This window comes from Panthera tigris, chromosome A2 (genome assembly GCF_018350195.1).
Source record: "Panthera tigris isolate Pti1 chromosome A2, P.tigris_Pti1_mat1.1, whole genome shotgun sequence".
NCBI classification, from domain to species: domain Eukaryota; kingdom Metazoa; phylum Chordata; class Mammalia; order Carnivora; family Felidae; genus Panthera; species Panthera tigris.
The window spans coordinates 148,206,777-148,228,488 of record NC_056661.1 but is presented as its reverse complement, the minus strand read 5'-3'; the positions used below and the strand labels follow the sequence as shown (position 1 = coordinate 148,228,488).

The 21,712-nt window shown below is 42.7% G+C and overlaps 1 protein-coding gene and 1 non-coding gene across 2 annotated transcripts in view; both read right to left on the bottom strand.

Moving 5' to 3' along the window:
• Window positions 1-21,712, bottom strand: part of EXOC4 (exocyst complex component 4) — a 745,858-nt gene that overhangs the window by 141,370 nt on the left and 582,776 nt on the right. The window contains exons 12-13 of the mRNA XM_007076278.3: window positions 15,288-15,424; window positions 1,261-1,416 (exon numbers count right to left, since the gene is read on the bottom strand). Of these exons, the coding sequence (XP_007076340.1) occupies window positions 1,261-1,416; window positions 15,288-15,424 (293 nt within the window). The remainder of the gene's footprint in view (window positions 1-1,260; window positions 1,417-15,287; window positions 15,425-21,712) is intronic.
• On the bottom strand, window positions 15,893-15,999 carry LOC122236867. Its single transcript, XR_006215095.1, has one exon. It is a non-coding gene; the product is annotated as a U6 spliceosomal RNA (small nuclear RNA).

Genomic DNA, 21,712 nt, shown 5'->3' with positions numbered 1-21,712 from the left:
TTAAAAATAGAGGCAAGTGAGGGCAGGGGGTGAGGGTACATATGGGAACGCCATACTTTTGGCTCAATACTTTTTGTAAACCTAAAACTGCTCTGCCCCCCTCCCCACCAAATAAACCATATTGATGTAAAAAGAAAATTATACATGTAGTTTTCTTATATCAATGTAAGTAGCTGATGAGTATTTCTGAGACAGTGTAAATAATGAAGAAGAAAACAAAAATAGGAGGACTTTAGGTTACACTACAGGTGAATTTTTGAGTCTCATGATTTTGAGAAGGTTTTAAACGGCAATGAAATTTGCTAATTTTCATAATAAAAGTTTGGGAAAATGTGGCACTATCATTCATGTATGAATACAGTCAACTTTGTGAGCAGTAAAAACCTATTTATCTATAGTTGCAACCCACATTCTGAAAAAAAGATGAGCTCACAGTTCTATGGTGAATTAGAAGTAAAATACTGGTCATTACATCCTTCCTTCTTTTTTTAGTCTTTGCCTCCTTAAGGTGCTTTTATTTTCTTTTTACTATTTATTCATTTACCTGGATAGGCAAAAACAGCAAGAAGAAACCTAATTTTAATGTGACAAAGTGTTACCTCAATTTTTTTTCTACTTGATGCAGCTCCAAAGTGACAGGTGGAAATATTCCACAGTGGCAAGCCAGCCAGGTGAAAACGAGTAGTTTCGCCAAATTAGGCCATATTGTCATGGCTAAGTAAATAATTTATATTGTACAGAGGTATATTTTGAGTGATAAAGTTGAAAGAGAGACCTTACTTTTTTAAAATAAGTAGGAAACAATCAGAGATAACCCAATGTATACGAACAAAATTGAGAAGCCCGTTTCCAGAAAGTTCAACTAAAGAACATGCTGAGAACAATTTGAATATACTCTGTACGGGCAAGAACTTTGCATCGTTAACTGCCCTGCTCCCACAGTACGGCACCTAATAAGGTGACTGCAGGTTTGCTGAATAAATACATGCGTTAATGAAAAAATTACATGCTTCCCCCGAGAGGGAAAAATGACCTACAAGTTAAAAGATATTTGATTCACATCAAGCCCTTCAAAAATTTTGAGTACAAGAGTCATCTTCACATGGGAAATGGGGTGTGTTAGCACAGAAAGACTTTACTAAGTTCATTTCGTTGCTGCTTGATATTCAGAATCGCCCACAATTTCACGCAAGAGAGTGTTGGCTAAACAGATGTTTTTCCTCTCGATGTTTAATACAACTTAGAAAAGAGATCTTTTACCTTATGAAATCTTCTTCCTCTTCTCTCTTTGGCCTCAGCTGTTTGGGTTGAGCCATGTTAACCCAGTTGGGTAGAGATTTCAAGAGTCTGCTGATATCATCGTCCTTTGCCCAAGATGCACTGATGACAAGTTTCTCTTCTGACTGGACAATGCCCCTGAACATAGTCAATGGAAAAGAGACACTTTAGCACATTGCCTGGTACCCGGTTAGCCTTTTTCACCTACCTCTGTTGTGGGGGGGGGGGGGGGGGGGGAAGATACTACAGTCGTCTCTCTTATTAACATAATCCATTATGTGAGTTAGAGTCATGACATCCATTAACAGGTCACATTACTGGGAAACTATCTCTGGATTTCATGCATAGTTTCTTCATTGTTGAGTAATTGTGAAAGGTCATAATAATACTAATTAGTAGCCCTTATCATAATTAATCCCTTAGGGTAAATAAAACTGTATGGTAGGGTTTGGGGGGAGGATCTTTCAAGAAAAATGTTGGACAAATAACAAGTGGGGCAAGTGCTTAATATAAAAGAATATTATTAAGTCACAACATAAATGGTACCAGAAAGGGTCGAAAGTGTTACAAAAGGTTGTTCTCTGACTTCTTGGCTTAAACCACCAATTAGTTCTACTTGAAGGTACTTTTTGAACTATGGACACCCCTCTATTCAAAGTAAATCTACCATCATAGAGAAACCTTCTGCCCCTGATGTCAGATAGAAAAAGTCTTTGATTATTGCTCTCTCCAGTGGGCTTTGACTGGTGACCTAGAGTGACGGGCTTCAAGTCCTTTAATAGGGCCCATGGGTTAGCTATTAACACTGCACTGACCAGAATGTACCTGTAAATTCATCTTAAACATCCAATTTCAATTTAATTAAAAAGCTTCTCCTTCTGTTCAACATTTCTGTCACTGTAACTAATTTCAATGGTCTAAAAATCATCAGCAACTCTAGGTGACAGAAAGGACACTTATTTACGAACGGACTGCTAATTAGCTGGCTATCCCCTCTCCAGCTGACCCACACACTGAGAGCTTTCCCTCCAACACAGGCAGGAATTTATGTTGGCGTAAGTATTATACTAGGAGACATTATGCATTCCTAAGTATACAACACAAGCATTGTGTGTATGCATGATAAAACCTCCTTAACCAACATACAATTTGTCAACAAAAGAAGCTGAAACGTAAAAACCTTGACTCATCAGCACCTGACTCAAGGTAATAGGATTTCACGTTGTAGGAAACAATATTCTCCTGGTTCTCTGAAAATAAGCTAGAATAAGAGAACCATAGCTGATTTCTAGAATTTTTCTAATGCACCATAAGCAAAAGTTTTCTAACAGTGACTATGGTCAGTGATACAGAAATTAGACTACAAAACCTTCTTTTGTGTCTCTCAAATTACTCTCAATGGTACCTTCTATTCTCTTTTTTTCCTTGTTACTTTCTTGCCTCTTTCCTGTGATATTTATGAATTAATCCCACAATCTGACTTTTCCACATTCGTGTGTGGGGTGCTGGATACAACCTTACAGAATGGTACTATCTCACATTTATGATGCTGTATGCCGGGTGGGCCCTCAGTGTTCTTTGGTGTTTTTACCTGTCTCTGGTCAACTTCCCTTCCCACTCTCTCAATGCCTATTTGTTAAACCTTTGTCCCTTATCTCCTCATTGCTTATCCCCCACACTCTTCCTATCTGATGTAGAAAGGAGGGTTCCTAATTATATACTTTTCAACATTCCATCTCTATCCCCCACAGAAATGTCTTCAAATCTGTTTCATTCTCATTTACTTCCAGTAATCCCTCTACCTAGGCCCTTAGGGATCCTCCCTACCACCCTTCAAATCCCCCTTTCCCTATATGTCTACTATCTCTCTCATTATATTCCCCAACCCATGTTATTAAAAAAAAGAAGAAGAAGAAGAAACGAATCAACCTCTTGATCCTGCATTTACTTCTAATGAAGCTCCTTCCTCCCCTTCATAGACACTGTCATCAATGAGTGACATCCATTCAGACATAGCCTGGCATAGGTCTCGATCTCACAAACTGTGAGATCATGCCCTGAGCCAAAATGAAAAGTCGGGTGCTTAACCAACTGAGCCACCTAGGCACCCCCAGGGTTGACATTTTAAAATGCTTTTTAAAAAAAAAAAAAAAAACAACAAAGGAAGAATATTTTGTGAGCTGTGAGTATTACATAAAACTTAAACTTCAGCATCTGTATCTAGAAAGAACTTTTGCCGGGTGGTTCAATTCCCCCTTAGAACTGTAATCCAGGTGAAATTCTGTTCCACGGAGTCAGAACCCAACTCAGTTTTCTGGCATCTAAATCTTTGAGCCCATAGATGCTCAGCGTTTAGGAAATAGTTTGGGTAAATAGATGTGAGGTGGCATTGTACACTTTAGGGATCTAGAATTTTCACCTTAGCACTAGCTGAAATGAAAAAAAAAATATGTCAGTGAAAGACTACATTAAAAGCACCCACATTGTTTACTTACATATATTTTTTAAAGACTGGTTTAATTCAATAATCAATATTATATTACTGGCTTCACTAATATTCATAGATCCTATTTTATTAAAACAACAGTAATTGAAAAGAACTAAGATGCCTACCTCTATACACTGCGCAACAATAAATTATTAATTCATATCAGAATGAAGCTCAATCCCAAATGCCAAAGCATTCTAATTTGAAATACTGGCATTGGTTAGCAACATACAATTACCCCGAAGGGAGTTTTTAATTCAAATGGCAAAGTTTCCATCCTAACCAACTGCATTTATTAGTTTCTCATCTTGTGATCAGCTGGACTGTGTGGGCTACCACATTCTAGGACATACCCGAATAGCCGCGAAAAAGAAGAGCTACGTTTCCAACAATTATTCCACAAGAGGAGTAGGGTTAATCACCACTACCAGAACCATAATCTACTAATTAATTCACGGCTCAATGGGCCACAGACAGAGCCATCTGTGCAGCTATCGGTACCCGTTCCCAGGAGGAAGAGGAAAATCGGTGCACCTCTCAGAACAGGTGATAAGGCGGCCGTGAGAAGGGTCCACCCTCTAGACACAGTTGAGCGAATTTCGTTCAGAAAACATCTGCTGGTGTGGACTGGCTCTGATGTGCATCGCTTCCTCTCTGGAACAGTTGGGAAATGCCACGTGGGCCTGGTCCCTGGACACAGCTGGGATGCTGAGTCTTTCATTAGGTAAACAACCAGGGGCAGGTGGGGCTAATTGGATTCAACTGTTTGGTGACAGCCGGGGCATGATGTTTACTTTCCCAGACTGAATCTTCCAGATACTTCAAAACCCAGGAGCCAAGCTAGACAGATGAGACGCACAGCCCGATGAACCGTGGACAGAGATGGTTCTCATTGAGACGCTGTAGTGGGTTTTCGACTGTGAATGACCGGACCCGTAGCAGGCCACACTGTAACGCGATGTCCAGTGACATAGTGACAATGGCGATGAGGGATGCAAAAGTAACAGGTAGTGCTATGCCTCTAATTGAAATAAACACAAACACAACACCCTGAAATCCCTTAAGAGAAGATGGGGCAGAATAAGTAGGAAAAGAGCAGAGAGACATTAGGCTACTTTTCTATTAGGCTACTTTTCTGACCACTCAACGCTGGTCAGAGAGCTTTATGACGGTATGGATTTCTACCCGGGAATCACAACTTCAGAAACATCTGGGTACTCTGGCTCAGGGGACACAGAAAGAGTTCAGGAAGACCCGTGGAAAAGGATTTGAAATTTGAGAGTTTACAGAAGGTAACCCTTGGGCATGATTTAATAACAACCTTTAAATAGACAAGTTCTCATATGAAGGGTCATAACTGATATTTTAAAAAACCAAGAAGAAAATAATTGTGTTGTAACAGAAGACCACAAATTAATCTAAAATATGCCTCAACTGTCAGCGTTCAGATTTTTCTTATGACAAGCAACTTTAAATATGAATATCCTGAAGATCTTTATGGAAAGACATCAGGCCAGGCAACTGCCTGTTTCAACCCTGAATGCCATCCTATTGCATTTAGAACAAAACCCAAATCCCCTGGCCTTGAGATCCTTTGTCAATGGTCCTTAATTCTGGCGCACATTAAAATACTTGGGATGCATTTTAAAAATGTATCAATTACACATTCTGAAGTGGGGGTCAGCATGGACAGCTTCGAGCTCTCATGTGATTCTCATGTGTAGCCAGAAACAACCCAAATGATCTGACCCCTGCACCTGTCCAACCTTACTCACTATTCACTTCTTTCTCCCTCTGTTCCAGTTACGCTAGGCTTAATGCACTTAGGCTGTAAGCCTCTTGCCATTTTTGTACCTGCTCCCTCCTCTGCCTGGAATGCTCTTCCCCATCTTGCCACATGGCTCCTTCTCAACCTTCAGAATTTAGCTCAAACATCAAGGTCCTCAGCAAGGTCTTTCCCTCACCCTTATTTCTGAGAAATTTACTGTGATTGTTACTTGCTTGTATTCTGTGTCCTCCATGTGGGCGTAAAATGCATGAAGGCAGGACCTTGCCTGTTTTATTCACTTCTATACTCTTAGATCCAGAACAATGCTGGCCCCTAAAAGTGCTTCACAAATAACTGTGGAATAAATCAAGCAATGGATGAATGAATGAATGAATGAATGAATACCACACCGAAGGACAAAACACCAGGGAAATAACAGATGTTATAAAAATACCTTTCTTTTGCCATCTTATTAGTGAATAACACTATGATCAGTGAATTGATTTTATTTATTATTTTAAAAAATTTTTTTAAACGTTTATTTATTTTTGAGACAGAGAGAGACAGAGCATGAACAGGGGAGGGGCAGAGAGAGAGAGGGAGACACAGAATCTGAAACAGGCTCCGGGCTCTGAGCGGTCAGCACAGAGCCTGATGTGGGGCTCGAACTCACGGACTGCGAGATCATGACCTGAGCCGAAGTCAGACGCTTAACCGACCGAGCCACCCAGGCGCCCCAGTGAATTAATTTTAAAGTCAATAACAAAAACACCGGCAGCAATAACTGTCAGCTGACACTTCTTGAGCATTTACTATGAACTAGGCATTCTCCTATACACTTTACATGGATTAACTCTTGTCATCCTAGTAATAATCCCATGTGATGGGCACTGTGATTATTCCCATCTGATAGATGAACTACCAAGGTCTGCTCAGGATCAAGTGTCTGGTGAGGGCAGAACCTGAATTGGGCCGCTGTCAATTGTTCTGGAGCTTGTGCTCCTATTAGCATGTCTCTCTGAACCACTTGAAACATTTCTCAGGTTTCCTGTTTCCTCTTTAACTCCAGGGTCTCTTCTCTGGGCTTTAGAGCCAAACAGACTTGGCTTTTAGCTCACGTACAACCACCCGCACACCCTGTGACCTTAGCCGAGTCCATTTTCTTACTGGTTAGATGGCGGGAGTCTTGTCTTCAGGACTATTATGATCGAGGAGACGAGTTAATGCCTGACAGTCCCTTGCACAGTGATGGTGTCCTTTCCTGAGTAGGTTCCATTCCTGTCCAGGTCGTTATTCCTTTGTAGCAAAGTTACTACAAGAGACTCCTATCTGATCATGGTCGACTGAGTTACCTGGGAGAAATGACAATTGGCTGCTTGTTCTGGAATCTGTGGGCCACCTGCCTGCATGGGCAGCATCTGTACCAGCTGATGTGCACTCGGAAGGCAGAGGGAAATCATTCACGTGATCAGTGAACATGTCAGTGGGGCCTATATACAGACATCATGCTAAAAGTTGGAGATAATTATGTGGAAAAAGACATAATAATTTCCTTCTAGATCCTCAGAGTTTAGACCAGTAACAGCCATGAGAATCACTTTTGGGACATTTAAAAACTTTTTTTTTAATGTTTGTTATTTATTTTTGAGAGAGAGAGAGAGACAGAGACAGAGACAGAGACTGAGCAAAAGTGGGGGAGGGGCAGAGAGAGAGGGAGATACAGAATCTGAAGCAGGTTCCAGGCTCTGAGCTGTCAGCACAGAGCCTGATGTGGGGCTCAAGCTCACCAACCATGAGATCAGGACCTGAGCCGAAGTCATTTAACCAACTGAGCCACCCAGGCGCCCCAAAATTATTCTCGCCCAGGCCCATCACTCAGGGGGCCGTAGTGTGGGAAATCCAGTATGTGGGCTTTGAAATCTCCCCCAAATAAGTCTGATGTGAATCCATAATGTTTCTGAGAGAGAAAGGCATGTAAACCAATAACTGATCAGATAATGCATCATAAAAAATGTTTAAATTGCAATATAATGGGATGCCAGAATAGTCATGCATAATAAACTACAGGAACAAATAAAAGCTCTCATTTGCTGAGTGCTCTCTATGAACCAGATAGTGTACATATTTTATGTGTTCTTTTGTATCTGCTCAATATTTAGTACAAATGAATATATCAGTGCTATGTAAGCCAAGGAGGTGAGGGGTATAACACAGTTTCAAGAGGAAAACCTGGAGACAAGCTTGCATGGAGCTTGCAGCATTCCCTTGGCTCGTCTGAGATTCAAAGTTAGTTTAGGTTTTCAAAACTGCCTCTTCTTCGGGCTTTAAGCCAGACAGACTTGGCTTTTAGTGCATGCGCTCCCACCCCCATGTCCCGTGACCTCAGCCGGGTTATGAACGCAGCAAGGCCAAGTTCAACCAAGCTCTCAGTCCGCAGAACCCTGGCCTCTGGAGACACAGGAAACCCTAGGGCTTCAAGACCCACCACGGGCCCCGGTGTCCAGTTTCTATTCAGCACAATGGGGCCACCGAGATCTTAGAACACCACTTTGATCACAGAGAAGGTAGGTCAGCCTCCTCGCCACGACCTCCGACAGTATTCCTTCCCTTGATACGGGAAGTTTTCAGAACTCCCCTATTCCGCCCATTCCTACCCAACCACGATGTTCACCTGCTCATTGTGATTTCTCAACGTCTCCCCCACACATCACACCCACCTATGCTACCCCACTGCTGGCTCAACCTGTTCAGTCTCTAAGAAGCTCCTCCTTCGTGCAGCAAACATACCGAGGGCCAATCAGTTGCCGAGCCCTGTGCCAGACCTGGTTTCTGCCATCGGCGATTGCAAGTTCATCGCCACGTCACTCTTTCTTCATGCTCTGGCACGAGTTCTCGGTTTTCTGTAAACCCCGAGGATGGTTATACCTTCTCCTGATGAAAACATGCTCCTGACTTATGTCAACAGAGCCTCAAAGATTAGAAGATGGTTTATTTGTATTCTCTACCAGGCCCAAACCAATGCAGAAAGGCCAAAAAAAAAAAAAAAAAATTTTTTTTTTCTTTTTAATGAACTGACGTTGAACTGGAACAGGCAGAAACTTAAAAAAAAAAACCCATGATTTCCAACCTTTAAATGACTATTTGGGGACACCTAAGCTGCTGGTGGTACCCCAGAATAAAGAATAAGCAGAGGGAGACTGGCATTCAGCTTGGAAATAGCAGACTAATGGACCGACTGCCTGATTGAGAATACGGGCAGTGGAGAATTCACAGCTGAGTTTTCCTCCGAGCCCCAAGGGGTGTGACTAATTAAGGAAAAGACTTCTAGTCCTCATTACCCTTTTAGGAAACCTCTCTTTATCCAAAGCATGTAACATGACATCATTAGACGGTACAGTCTTTCTCTCCAGAGTGAGGTGCTCACAGAGAGGTGAGATGTCTCTGACCTTCCCTCAGATCTCTCAACTCCCAGTGGACGCTCAGGTTCTCATGGTAAACTCAGAAAACAAGCCAGCTCTCAGCAGAGGGCATCGTGAGCTTGTGGATTTGATCATTTCTGTAAAAGACTATCTGCGGAGAAAGAATCAGACTGCGCTGCTTCCCTCTTCCCTTCCTCCTTCCCCAATGTTATATCATTTTGGATCATTTGAATTGTATATGGCTTTCTATTTAAGTCAGTCATTTGCTGGCAGCAAAACTAGAACATTTCCTGTTTTTCCTCTCACTGTAATCAGGATTTGGCTGTCCAAATTAGGACTGCCCTAATTACTCCTCAGCAGGTGCCAATCGGGGGGAGGGCAATAAATGGGAAGAGAGGAAGTAAGGACACTTTGCATCTTCAGAGACACACAATAAGAAAACACTTTCTCTCTGGCTTGAAAAACCTGATTAAGCAATAGGCAACAGGCATCATGGGATTATATGTGGTGTTTGTGTGTGTGTGTGTGTGTGTGTGTGTGTGTGTGTGTGTGTGTGTGTTGTCGTATAACAGCCATATAAACGATTTTCTATTTATTCCCCTTCAAAGACACACAGAATTACTTCTCCCATCCCTGAGATAATTCATCCCAAGCCTACACTTCAGCAACGGTGGTAGATCACTACAGATAATATATATGCGAGGATCTGATCGTGGGCACCAGTAAGTGGACACCATTCCAGGGAATTCGGCCAGGAGGGACACCACAGTGGGACAGACTCCTGGCGGAATGAATCAAGGTACTCTTGATGACCACAATATATCAGGAACCAAAAGCAGTAGCTATGTTCCCAGAAGTAGTAGGTATAATGGAGACACAGTTGTACTGTTTGGACAACACGGTGACACATGAATGACACAGAAATAGTTCAGTCCCTAGAAGGCCAAGCCACGGCAAACAAACACCTATCCATGTTCCTGCCTAAGGCCAGTCACTCCGGTTGGGTATTATGTCCTGCTTCTACTCACAAGCCCAAAACTAGAATTTCAGCAATTTGCCCCTTTCTCTCCTACATCAGGAATTTTCTTTTCTCTTAACAGTACTCATTTGAAGAGTAATTAAACACGCACTGATTTCTTCTATTTAAAATAACACATAAAAGGACAAAAAACCCTTCATGTGCCCTTAACCCTCCAGCCATGTCATTTCTCTGTCCCCCATGGCAGCCAAATCTCACTATAGGGGTTTTACCTACATTTACAAGTTCCCCACTCTCAGTTTCTTTCCTAAGCCCACACCCTTCCAGGTTTTGCTCCTACCGGTCCTCAGAAACCACTCTCACGATGATCCCCTATGACCTCCATGCTGTTAAATCTGTCGCTCAGTCACTGCTCTGTTCTAATGCTGATTGAATGCTGATCACCCCCTCCCCCTTCTTTCCTTGGTTTCTGGGACACCCTACTCTCTGACTTTCCTCCTATTTCACTGGGGGCTGCTTCTCAGTCAACTTTGGTGACTTCTCCTCTCCTTGCAAACTTCTTCAAACCCATAGTCCTCTTCCCTGTCATGTTTGCATTCACTCCCGTCCATGGTTTTAAACACCATTTATAGCTACTATTCATATGTTGATGGCCAGACCTCTCTCCTTTGGAGGCATACATCCAACTGCTTGCTCCCTAGCTCCACGTGGATGCCTAAGAGACACTCCAAATGTAAATGTTTTTGTAAACATTTATTTATTTTTGAGAGACAGAGACAGAGCACAAGCGGGGCAGGGGCAGAGAGAGAGGAGACACTGAATAGGAAGCAGGCTCCAGGCTCTGAGCTGTCAGCACAGAGCCTGACACGGGGCTCGAACCCACAGACCATGACAGCATGACCTGAGCTGAAGTTGGATGCTTCACCAAATGAGCCACCCAGGCGCCCTGAGACACCCCAAACTGAATTCCTCATCTGCTTGCTCCCACACCTGCAGGGTCCTCTGTCTCAAGAGCCGGCAACTCTGTCTTTTCAAATAAAAAATCCCAGGAGTCATTTTTGACACCTCTCCTTCTCTCACACTATCTAATCAAGCAGGGAATCACGCAGGTTGGCCCTTCCAAATATATTCGGAATTCAACCAGTTCTTACCATCTCTGCTAGGAGACGGTCTTCGTTTCTCACCTGGATTGCCACAGCAGCCGTCACATGGTCTCCCTGCTTCCACCCTTGTGGCCCTACAACCGATTCTCAATACGTTTTACAATGTAAGTCAGATCATGCTGGCCCTAGGCACAATTCCTGCAGTGGCTCCCCCTTTCATTCAGAGTTGAACTCAGTACCCCTACCATGGCCGACAAGGCCCTCCATGGTCTGTCCCCTGTTCTCTTTTGGACGTCCTTCTTTTTTTTTTCTTAACTTTTTAAAAATGTTTTATTTATTTTTAAGACAGAGAGAGAGCATGAGTGGGGATGGGGCAGAGAGAGAGGGAGACACAGAATCCGAAGCAGGCTCCGGGCTCTGAGCTGTCAGCACAGAGCCCGGAGCAGGGCTCGAACTCAGGAACTGGGAGATCATGACCTGAGCCGAAGTCGGACGCTCAACTGACTGAGCCACCCAGGCGCCCCATGGATGTCCTTCTTCTTTTTTTTTTTTTTTTAAACGTTTATTTCTGAGACAGAGAGAGACAGAGCATGAACGGGGGAGGGTCAGAGAGAAGGAGACACAGAATCCGAAACAGGCTCCAGGCTGTCGGCACACAGCCCAACGTGGGACTTGAACTCACGGACCACGAGATCATGACCTGAGCCGAAGTCAGCCGCCCAACCGACTGAGCCACCCAGGCGCCCCTGGATGTCCTTCTAATACACTCCAATCACACTGGTCTCCCTGCTGAGGCTCTGGGAATGTGTCATGCAGAGTCCTGCCTCAGGGCCTTAGCATTCTGCCAGGGCACTCTTTCCAGATACTTTATCTCACTGCCAAAATTCTTTTGGGCCTCTTCTCAAACTTCAACTTGAGCGGGCCCTCTGGGGCACCCTATTTAAAATTACAGGCTCCTTCTCCTATACTCTCGAATCTATTCACCCTATTCCATTTTCCCCCGACGGTACTTACTGTTTTAAAATTCTTTGTGTTTATGCATTATATTTATTGTGTATCTCCTCTCTTCCGTCTCCAACAGAATGTAAACCCCATGAAAGCAGCATTTTATCTTTAAGCTCACTGCCGTATCTACAAAGTCTTGTAGAAGTACTCAATAAACATTTGTCGAATGCATGAAATCCTAGAAACCAACATATTGTTTTAAGGATTGAGTAACCAACTGTGTCAAGTTACTGAAATCCAAGAATATTCTGACAGGTTTAATAAATTTAGGCAAGGACCGTGGGGCACAGAAATAATTCAGAGCAGAGAATCACAGAAGCCTTCCTGATAATCTTAGAGGTACCCTGGCAGACAGTGAAAAACGCCTGAGAGCAAACGCCCTGATGTTCCTAAAAGAAAAGAAGGTAAATGACAGAAATCGGCTGAGTTTGGAGTTACAGGTAAAATTCTCGAACAGGTTATTGAACATGGCTTGTGAACAATTAGGAAGTGGTCCTCACGAGGAGCCAAGAAGGGCTCACAATGCACAAGTCACGCCAACTTTGTTCCTCTCCTGAGTAACTCCTTGACTTGAAGGAAGAAATGGTCAATTTGGCTCAAGGTCAAGAGACCTTGTTTCCAAGGGTAATTTGTAAGCTGTCCAAGACGAGAGTTCTTAACAAAGATTCAGCAGGGTAGGGCCCATTGGTCCTGAAAGTGAAAGGGACCCCTTGGGAGGGTTCCTGAACAAATACCTAGTACTGTCCTTTGCAGACTTGTACGTGCCCATCTGGGGAGACCTGAGCGGGAAGGTAGCTGCATTATAAGGATTAGGACTCGAAAGACACCAGCAAGAAATCTAACAAGTCTCTCATAGGGCAGATAATAAAATACAGGAGGTACCGTCATGGATGGTGATAAAGGTAATCTTTGTCATCATCAGAGTCGCGGCTAATCATTTTGGGGGAAGCTTACTATTTTGCTAAAAATAGGTCTAGAAGACTAACATTTTCAAGACAACCCTACGAGGGAAGAACTATTATTATCTTTTTTTTTTTTTTTTTTTTTTTTGCAGATGAGAAAAGTAAGGCACAGAGAAGCTGAAACTGTTCAAGGTCATATAACTAACAGGTGAAAAACTTGGCATTCAAATGTAGGTTTCACACCCTGCTCTTGAGGTACAGTCTGGGTTCACAGTTAAAAAAAACACATGAACTCCTGAAGCACTGAGTAACATGTACATGGGAATCTCAAAGGAAGTCTCGAGAGGTGCGCCCCCGACCCCCGAATTCTCAACTTAGCCCCGTCCTGTTGAACACTGTTTTTTTTTTTTTTTCAAATGACATAATAAGAAACTGAAAGATTGCTTATCAAGAATGGCACGGAATGTGGGGAAAAGCTAAGATTTTCTGATGACAGAATGAGGATTCAAAAATATCTCAAAAGACTGAAGCGTTGAGCTAAAAATAACATTAAATTTAATGGGTAAATGTGAGATCTTGAATTCAAGTTAAAAAAATTCTCTACAAATACAGCATAGGAAAGACAAGGCTAATTTCCCCGAGTACTTCTCCCTGCATTCTCCACCCTCTACAGCCAACCAGCGGCCACAAGGCTACAAATTTACCTCCTAGTGTCTCCTGATCTGTCCCTCTCCCTCCACCTCCACACTCTTCCCTTTTAGTCCATCTTACACAAAGCTCAGAAAAATCTTCCTGACGCACAGGTCTGTGCTTGGTACTCCCCATTCACTCCCCTTCAGTGGTTCCCCACTACCTAAAAGTTTTTACAAGGCCAAGTTCCCTCAGCCTGGCATTTAAGATCCTCCATTTTGGCTCAGTCTTCCTTTCCAAAAACCCAAACATTCATCCTTTGTTGTTTCTTTTCCTTCTCTTCCCACCTCCTTGAAATTGCTCTGGTTCCTTCCTTCCTTCAGCAACTTTAGTCCAAATCCTGTCTAACTCCTCCTCACTGTTTACAAGGCCTACTTCATACCCTTCATCAGGCTGCTCCTGTCCCCAAGTCATTTCTTCCTCCTACAGCGTGTCCATCTATCTTACCATATTTTCTGTCACAAATCAATGTTGTGGACATTCATGCCTTGGTCTCCAACTTGCCTTCCTATCCTCTACCAAGATGGCACACTCATTAAAGGTATAACCGGAGACTGACTGACTGACTGACTTCATCCCTGCACGCTCAGCTGTCTTGGATCTGGTAAAGGCTCCAGAAATCTCTGACCAGTGCAATGACAGGACGTAATAAGAAGCACTGTGTCCAGCCTTGGGTCCCCCACAAGGAAGGGAATGGTTTTGCTGAAATATCAGGGAACTACGTCGGTGTTTCCACTGTGTCCCTCAACGTCCTTCTTTATTCTGTCCGCCTCCCTCCATCCCATGTCTTTCTGAGACATAGCACACATCTCACCTGAGAAGTCTTTCCTCAAGCCAGTCCCCCCTTCTCTGTTTTTCTCTCTCACATTTCATTCCTTCTGCTCTTACGTCCTGTACTGTGCAGGTAGTACTTGATTATGTACTGCACTTTCATATCTATCCTTAATTATACATCACATAAAATTTAGTATTTTATTATACATTCTTTTCTCCCCTAATTGTTTCAGGTCTTGTCAACCAGACCATAATTTGTTCCTACTATTAGCTTGTTACCACAAGCACTATGATCTTTTCCATGAGATTTCTGAACCCAGAGAAAAGAAATCAGAGGGGAGGCCGAGGGATTTCAAGTTCTTAACAATGGTTCTTCATTTCTGCTGATGCTGGAAGCAGGTGTAACTATCTTTTCATGACAGTGGGAAGGCTACAGATCAAGCATCAGGAGAAACACATTTTAAGAACTAGGGAGAAATCACATTCTGGATTATAAAGGATGCTGAAAGTTTGAAACTGCTTTACTTGAAAGATCTTTTAGGATCACAAGATCTAAATGTGATCTGGCATTTCCTTGAAGAAGACAATCTTACAGTTCTAGCTTTTCCTGAAAATCAAGGTTGACACCTTGTCCATGCCACTCAATGGCAGTCCCAAGTGGTGCTGCCCCTTGGTCGCTCTCATTCCCTCTGTCGGTATGATGACATGTGCATCTCGGAGACTATTTCTGCGACACGTGCTCTCGTCAGGCCCCTTGACAAACGCAAAAACCGGTCCTTTTCTATCACGGTGGAAAAGCGAGGCTCCGAAAGCAGCATCGACAAGCATAACAAGGGTCAGGGTCTGACGTGACTCTCCTTGGCTCCCACCCTGAGCTCTACCTGCAGGCCGCAGCGCAGGTGTCCTTGTACTCCTGGAGCTTCACGCACACCATGTTGAGGAACTGATCCGAGTACGCGCTCAGGTCGTGCATCAGGTTCATGAGGTCTTGCACTGTCTTCTCCACGATGATTGTGCTCTGCGAGAGGACACAGAAATTCATGAGTTTGCGTTTTGTTTTGATGTCAAGTCATGTGAAGGACAAGGAAAGACCACTGAAAGGAGGCAATCATTTACGACTTGAGCCTTCCTGGAAGGATGCGACCCTCATGCCAAGTATCGACTGCAAACAACCAAATACGTATCTTACATAGTGCCCGTTTCCCAAACCCCTGAGAGAGTACGTTCTGTGGAAGGACACCGGACAGGGATTTACAGATTGGTTTCAAAGGCTTTTTGGCATCCACAAGCTATGGCTATGGCTTTCAAGCCCCTGGATTATCTCCTCCAGGGCTCTACTTTGAGATTAGGGACCTATGAAACGCAACACAGAGAAAATGTCCTCTGTGATTTGTTTTAAAAGTTCCCAAATCTCAATCTCTCTCTCTTTTTTTTTTTTAATATATGAAATTTATTGTCAAATTGGTTTCCATACAACACCCGGTGCAAAAATATGGAACGCTTCACGAATTTGCGTGTCATCCTTGCGCAGGGGCCATGCTAATCTTCTCTGTATCGTTCCAATTTTAGTATATGTGCTGCCGAAGCGAGCACAATCTCAATCTCTTAAGAACAACAACTAACATGTGTATTGTGCCTTCTGGGCTTGTGCAGTGTTTTCACATACACAGCATACGTTACCTCATTTGAGACTCACATTAATCATGGGAATCATGACCATTTATTGGGTTCTTACAAGTGGGAAGTCCAGTGCTAGGCGCCCTACATACTTTAGCTCACTTAATCCTCTCCACGTACCTATCTATCAGGCGAGCCCCACGATCATCCACAGTTTAAAGATGAAGAAACAGGCTTAGAAAAGGTAGCGAACAAAGCACGGGCTGTGGGCTTTGCTCTTTTAACTACACCATTCTGCCGGAGAGCTAGCCCGGAGTTCCCCTGCCTGTGGCCCAACCATTTTCTTGTTGGATCAGATATTTCCTATTGTTGTTGCTGCTGCAGAAGCAGTGTCCAAACAGACTCAGACATTATTTCAAAAATGGAATTAAAGAAATATCCCAGGGAAACAAATAATAAAGCCACCTTACAGCTAAAGACGGATGGTACTGTGCAGCAAATCAGTGTTCTGAGAAGAGGCACATTCAATCAACCCTAAACCTCGGATTAAGAAAAGACTGAGTTGTTCAAAGCATTAGTTCATGCCTCTTTCAAAAGGAGCAGAATAACGCTGGAGTAAATACTAATCACATGCTTAGCATCTTGGAAGCCTTTGGTCGATAACTGGTTTGTTGAAGATGTATTTATTTACATAGAATTACATAAGCTTATGGTTAGATTCAGACCATAAAAATAAACATTAAAAAAAACTTGTTTTCTACTCTGATAGTGACCTGTGAAAAAAATCAAAGGCACTTTACCCTGCATAAAGGCAGACTATGGGGTTCAGGGTCCGGGTTAATTTTTTTCTTCTAAAAATTAAAAGAATGGATAAAAGCGTACAGCTCTTCTCAATACAATGGAGGATCAGCTTGAGTTACGAGTTCATATGTGCATACTTATTCCAGATAAGTAGAGGTTTCTTTTCTTCTGGTCCTCTCCCCCCCCCGCAGCAAACCCCCCCCCCCCCCAAGTAAAATAATCAGAAGGTGAAAAGGAAGGAACAGTTATATTCTGGAAGGCAAACCTCATAGGAAACCAAATTACAGTCTCTATAGAATCCCCACAAGTTCAACTTCCTTTTCGGTATTGATTTTAAGATTAAAGCACTGCGGCTTCACCCTGATCCATAATCCCGTTCTTCTGTATTTGTGTGTGAGTGACAGGAATTGATTCTGCTTAGCTACATGTCCCCATGCTGCTCAGAAGAATCTGAAATCCTCATCCTGATTCAGAACACAGGGTATCCTACAACACGCGGAGGGCAATTAATAAAGGAGAGCGGAGTTCAGCCATCCTAACAAAGCCCGCTGAAAATGTGAAACACCGTAGGGAAGAGGGGCACTGGGGGATTGCTCAGCTTTACTGAGAGAAAGGGCTTGGTTCTATTTCCAATTAAGCTATTGATAATTAACTCGGGGCAGGTTTGGGGGAGCGTCTTCCTTTCATATGACTCAATTTCGTCTTCTAATAACCAAGGATAATTTGGTGGCTCTTCTACTGGCCTCCATCACGCCGGTATTCAATTGGTGCACGGTGCTTTTACACAGCCGAAGAGATGTAGAATTGTTTTTAGGTCATCTCAGGTGTGTTTGGTCTTCCTGATTAGAACACCAGCTTCTCGAAAGCAAGACTGGCTTTCTTCATTTCCCTTTGTCCATCTCCCATCCTTCCCCTCCCCCACGTGTTTACAATTTCTCAGGACCTTCAGGAAAATGCTACTAATAAAAGAAACAGTACTGGTAACGTTAGCACATGTAAATAAACCTCTCCGAATGGCACAAAGAGATGCCAGACGTCGGCTTCCTTGTGTTCTGCAATCTTGTCGTGTGGGTTCGGTGTGGTCTTTGTTCGTGCGATGGTCGGAGGGGAAGGGGAAAATGCAAGCACGTGGGAACGTCCCCCCAGAGACAGAGGTTTTGGGGTGAATAGGAAGTACCTACAGGGAATGACTGGAATGCCACAGTTTAATTCTAATGATTGTGCTCAACAAAGAGCCTATGTTATGCTGTATGATTACATACAATTTTCCAGCTATTTGCTTGGTTTACCTTGTCATGGTAGCACTCTGGATAATCAATCACCACGTTCTTTTCAAGGCAAATGACACTGTAGTTTGCCAAATGATGGGTATATTTTACAGGGGAAAAAAGTTCCCATTTTTCAAGAATTTATCACATTTTCTAAATCAGGGGCTCTGACAGATAAATGTTGAAAATATCAAATTTTTAACAAGGTCAGTTATGTTTTTATTTATTTGATTTCTTTGGCATTTCAAATGATGTATTGACTTGTTATTAATTTTGGGATTTGCCAATGTTGAATATAATGACTTTATAATAAGTAAAACCCTGATTATACTCATTATAATTTCTACTAAACACATCACAAATGATTGATATTTGTTTAGAAACAACTCAATTCTCATTTCTTGCAACTTATTACCAGGTAATAAAGTCTGGGCATGATGTGAAAAATGAGAAAAGGAAAAAAAAAAAAAATCCCGAGATAGCAGATGCAATTAAAAAAAAAACAACAAAAAACAGTGCTATGAGAAATAACTAAAGTTTCTCACAGGGATACACCAGCAGGCTAAAATAACAACAGGGTAAATAAGGACCAGCTCTTGAGTTCTGCGCTTTGAAAAACCTGAATGAATGAATGATGATGATTGGACCTTTAAGACCTTGTCCATAGTTCGTCAAAATGGGGTTCTGCAGCATGATGCCAACATTAATAGTACAGAAAACTGACTCTAAGTTCAAGTAATTGAAAATGCTGAGTTAAAGAGAACGGAAGTGGTTTCTTCACTGGAGGGAGGACTCTGGAAACTTTTACTATGCTAATTTCATTGTGAATCTTAAACAGGCAAATGTGTGTGGTATTCAATCTTCCCCTAATTATTTAAGTAAAGAAAACATGTTTTTCTTTTCTTTTCTTTTCTTTTCTTTTCTTTTCTTTTCTTTTCTTTTCTTTTCGTGTGTGTGTGTGTGTGTGTGTGTGTGAGAGAGAGAGAGAGAGAGAGAGAGAGAGAGAGAGAACACGAGTTGGGAAGGGACAGAGACCGAGGGAGACAGAATCCGAAGCAGGCTCCTGGCTGTCAGTCAGCACTGAGCTTGACGCAGGGCTCGAACTCACAAACTGTGAGATCATGACCCGAGCCAAAGTCGGATGCTTAAACAGACTGAGCCACTCAGACGCCCCAAGAAAACACTTTTCACGGCACAGCATAGACCTTTTCACATCTTCTGGAACAGTGTTTCTGGAACAAGGTTTCGGAATGACTCTCCCTCATTCTCTGATTATACTAATGAGGACACTATGCCCAGTGGCATGCTTGAGGACCCATAAAAAGTCCAGCTAGAAAAAGGGTGAGAACCTGAGCTTCCTTCTCAGTCCGTGTTCTTTCCCACGCCCCCAACCTTTGAAACTCTGGCCCCTACCCACCTTTCTGACCTTCTCTCCAGCTCCACCGAGCATGCTAACCCTGTGCTCTGACCACATTAACCTACTAGTTACTCCTTGACTGCACCAGGCTACTTCCTGCCTCTGTGCCTTTGGCTGCCTGTCTCTGTGCCTGGAATGCCTTCCTAGCTCATGTCTGTCATCCTTGAGAAGTCAGCTCAAGTCTACCTGCTCTGATTTAAATGCCCCTCCTCTGTGCTACCAGAACACCCGGGGCACAGCTTAGCCCAAGCCCTAAAAGAGGATGGTACCCACTGGTTCACTTGACTATCTCTTCCCCTAGACTATAAATTCCTTTGATCATGACTATACCTTCCTATCTTCTACCACCTCGTAGCAAAATATCTGGCATATTGTAGATGTTCCATAAATGTTTCTTAATTAATGAAAATGCAGAGTACATTCAGAATATGATGAAAAGACAGATTTATAGTAAACTTATAATGAAAAACAGACAGCCAAAAGCATGCTGTGTAAGGTGGAATCAAACCACAGCCTCTTTATTACTATATTACTGTATTTTAATTCCCATGGTTCTAAAGACTGAATATTTATTGTGACTAAAGATTTAGATTGCTCGAAGAAACATTCCTAATTTCACTCGACTGTGTCATTTTCTGTAATGGCAACCCAGTATATATACAACTAAATGTGCTAATTTTAAAGTTTTAAGAAATATAAATAAATTCACAATTCAGGAAAAACAAAACCAAAACACTTCAGTTTGTGGAGAATGAAATCTCGGTATGGGTGGTTTTAGCTCTTGGAGCAGGGATGGTTCAGAAATGCTACAAAAAACCTAAGGTTCTTGAAAATTGCTGTAGGAAGAATTTGAGAGAAACAGTGGGAATTCATCTTCTGCTTCAGACACCCCCCCACTACCACACACACACACACACACACACACACACACACACACACACACTAGCAATCGTAGAGGGGGGTGCTTCACAAATGTTTGACGATGACAATAATGTTTCTGTTTATTGGCGCATTTCAACTACGAGTCAGTAAAGCCTGTCCTACCATATTGTCCTTCCAATTATTATCAGCTCCAACTTATAGCTGGCTATAAACAATTATAACTATAGCAATGACAGTAATGATGGAAGTCACTTTTTAATCTATATTTTGACTTGTGTGATGTTTAGAATGTTCTGCATGGTTTGCTCCTTTAATAAGCTATACGGTAAAAGTCTATGCATCCAGGGAGCTGGTACCTGAGAAAATGCCACTTCTATTCTCTTCCAAATTATTCTCTACCACACAAGCTCAGGGATCTGTTAAAAAGTTTTGTCTCCTATAGAAATGAGGAGTCTTACATCCATCAAAAGACAGGATCACACGGATTCAGAGCAGGTTTACTTATAATAGCGAAAAAAAAAAAGGAGTGGTTGTCGTGTGCATCAGTAGTTGAATGGGGACATACAGCGTGACACACACACGCAACAGAATACTACAGAGCAACGGAAAAGGACAAGCCACCACTGCCTGTGACAGCGTGGATGGATCTCACAGCACACCCGTGTGCTAAGTGAAAGCATCCACACACAAAGGAAGACTGCAAGAATGTTATTACTGTAGTTCAGAAACAAGCAAAAGTAATCTCTGGTGATAGAAGTCAGAATAGAGGCTGCCCTTGGAGGGAGTGGATCCTGACTGAGAAGGTGACGACCGTCCAGGTGCTGGAAATATCTTGATTGGGTAGCTGTTCCATGAATAAACACATATATAAAAACTTCTCACACTAAAGATTTGTGCACTTTACAGTTTGTACGTTTAATGTCAAAAGAAAACATTTCAAGTGATATCTGATTCTAGCTCTCACCAACTTGAAGCTCTTTAATGTGCCAGGACCCACATTCTTCAGATAATCTGCAAGGTCTTTCTGTCTACTCCTCCAGCCGTACTGGCACTGGCTACATTTCCCCTTGCCTCTTTGAGAGCCAGCTACGTGGGGCTTCTTGGGTTCTTCATTCCCATTTCAGGGCCCTGAACCTGCCTGCAAAATTCAGTCCCCTGTCTTCCCTTCTTAGAATACTTTTCCTTATCTTTCAGATCTCAGCTAAAACCTCCTTCCTGTAGAAAAACTCTCCAACCCCCATTAGAACATCTCTCCCCACCCCCCTTTGGTTCTATTTCTCTGGAGAACTCAGGTGAATAAACCTTTGCTAGGGGCAAGGGA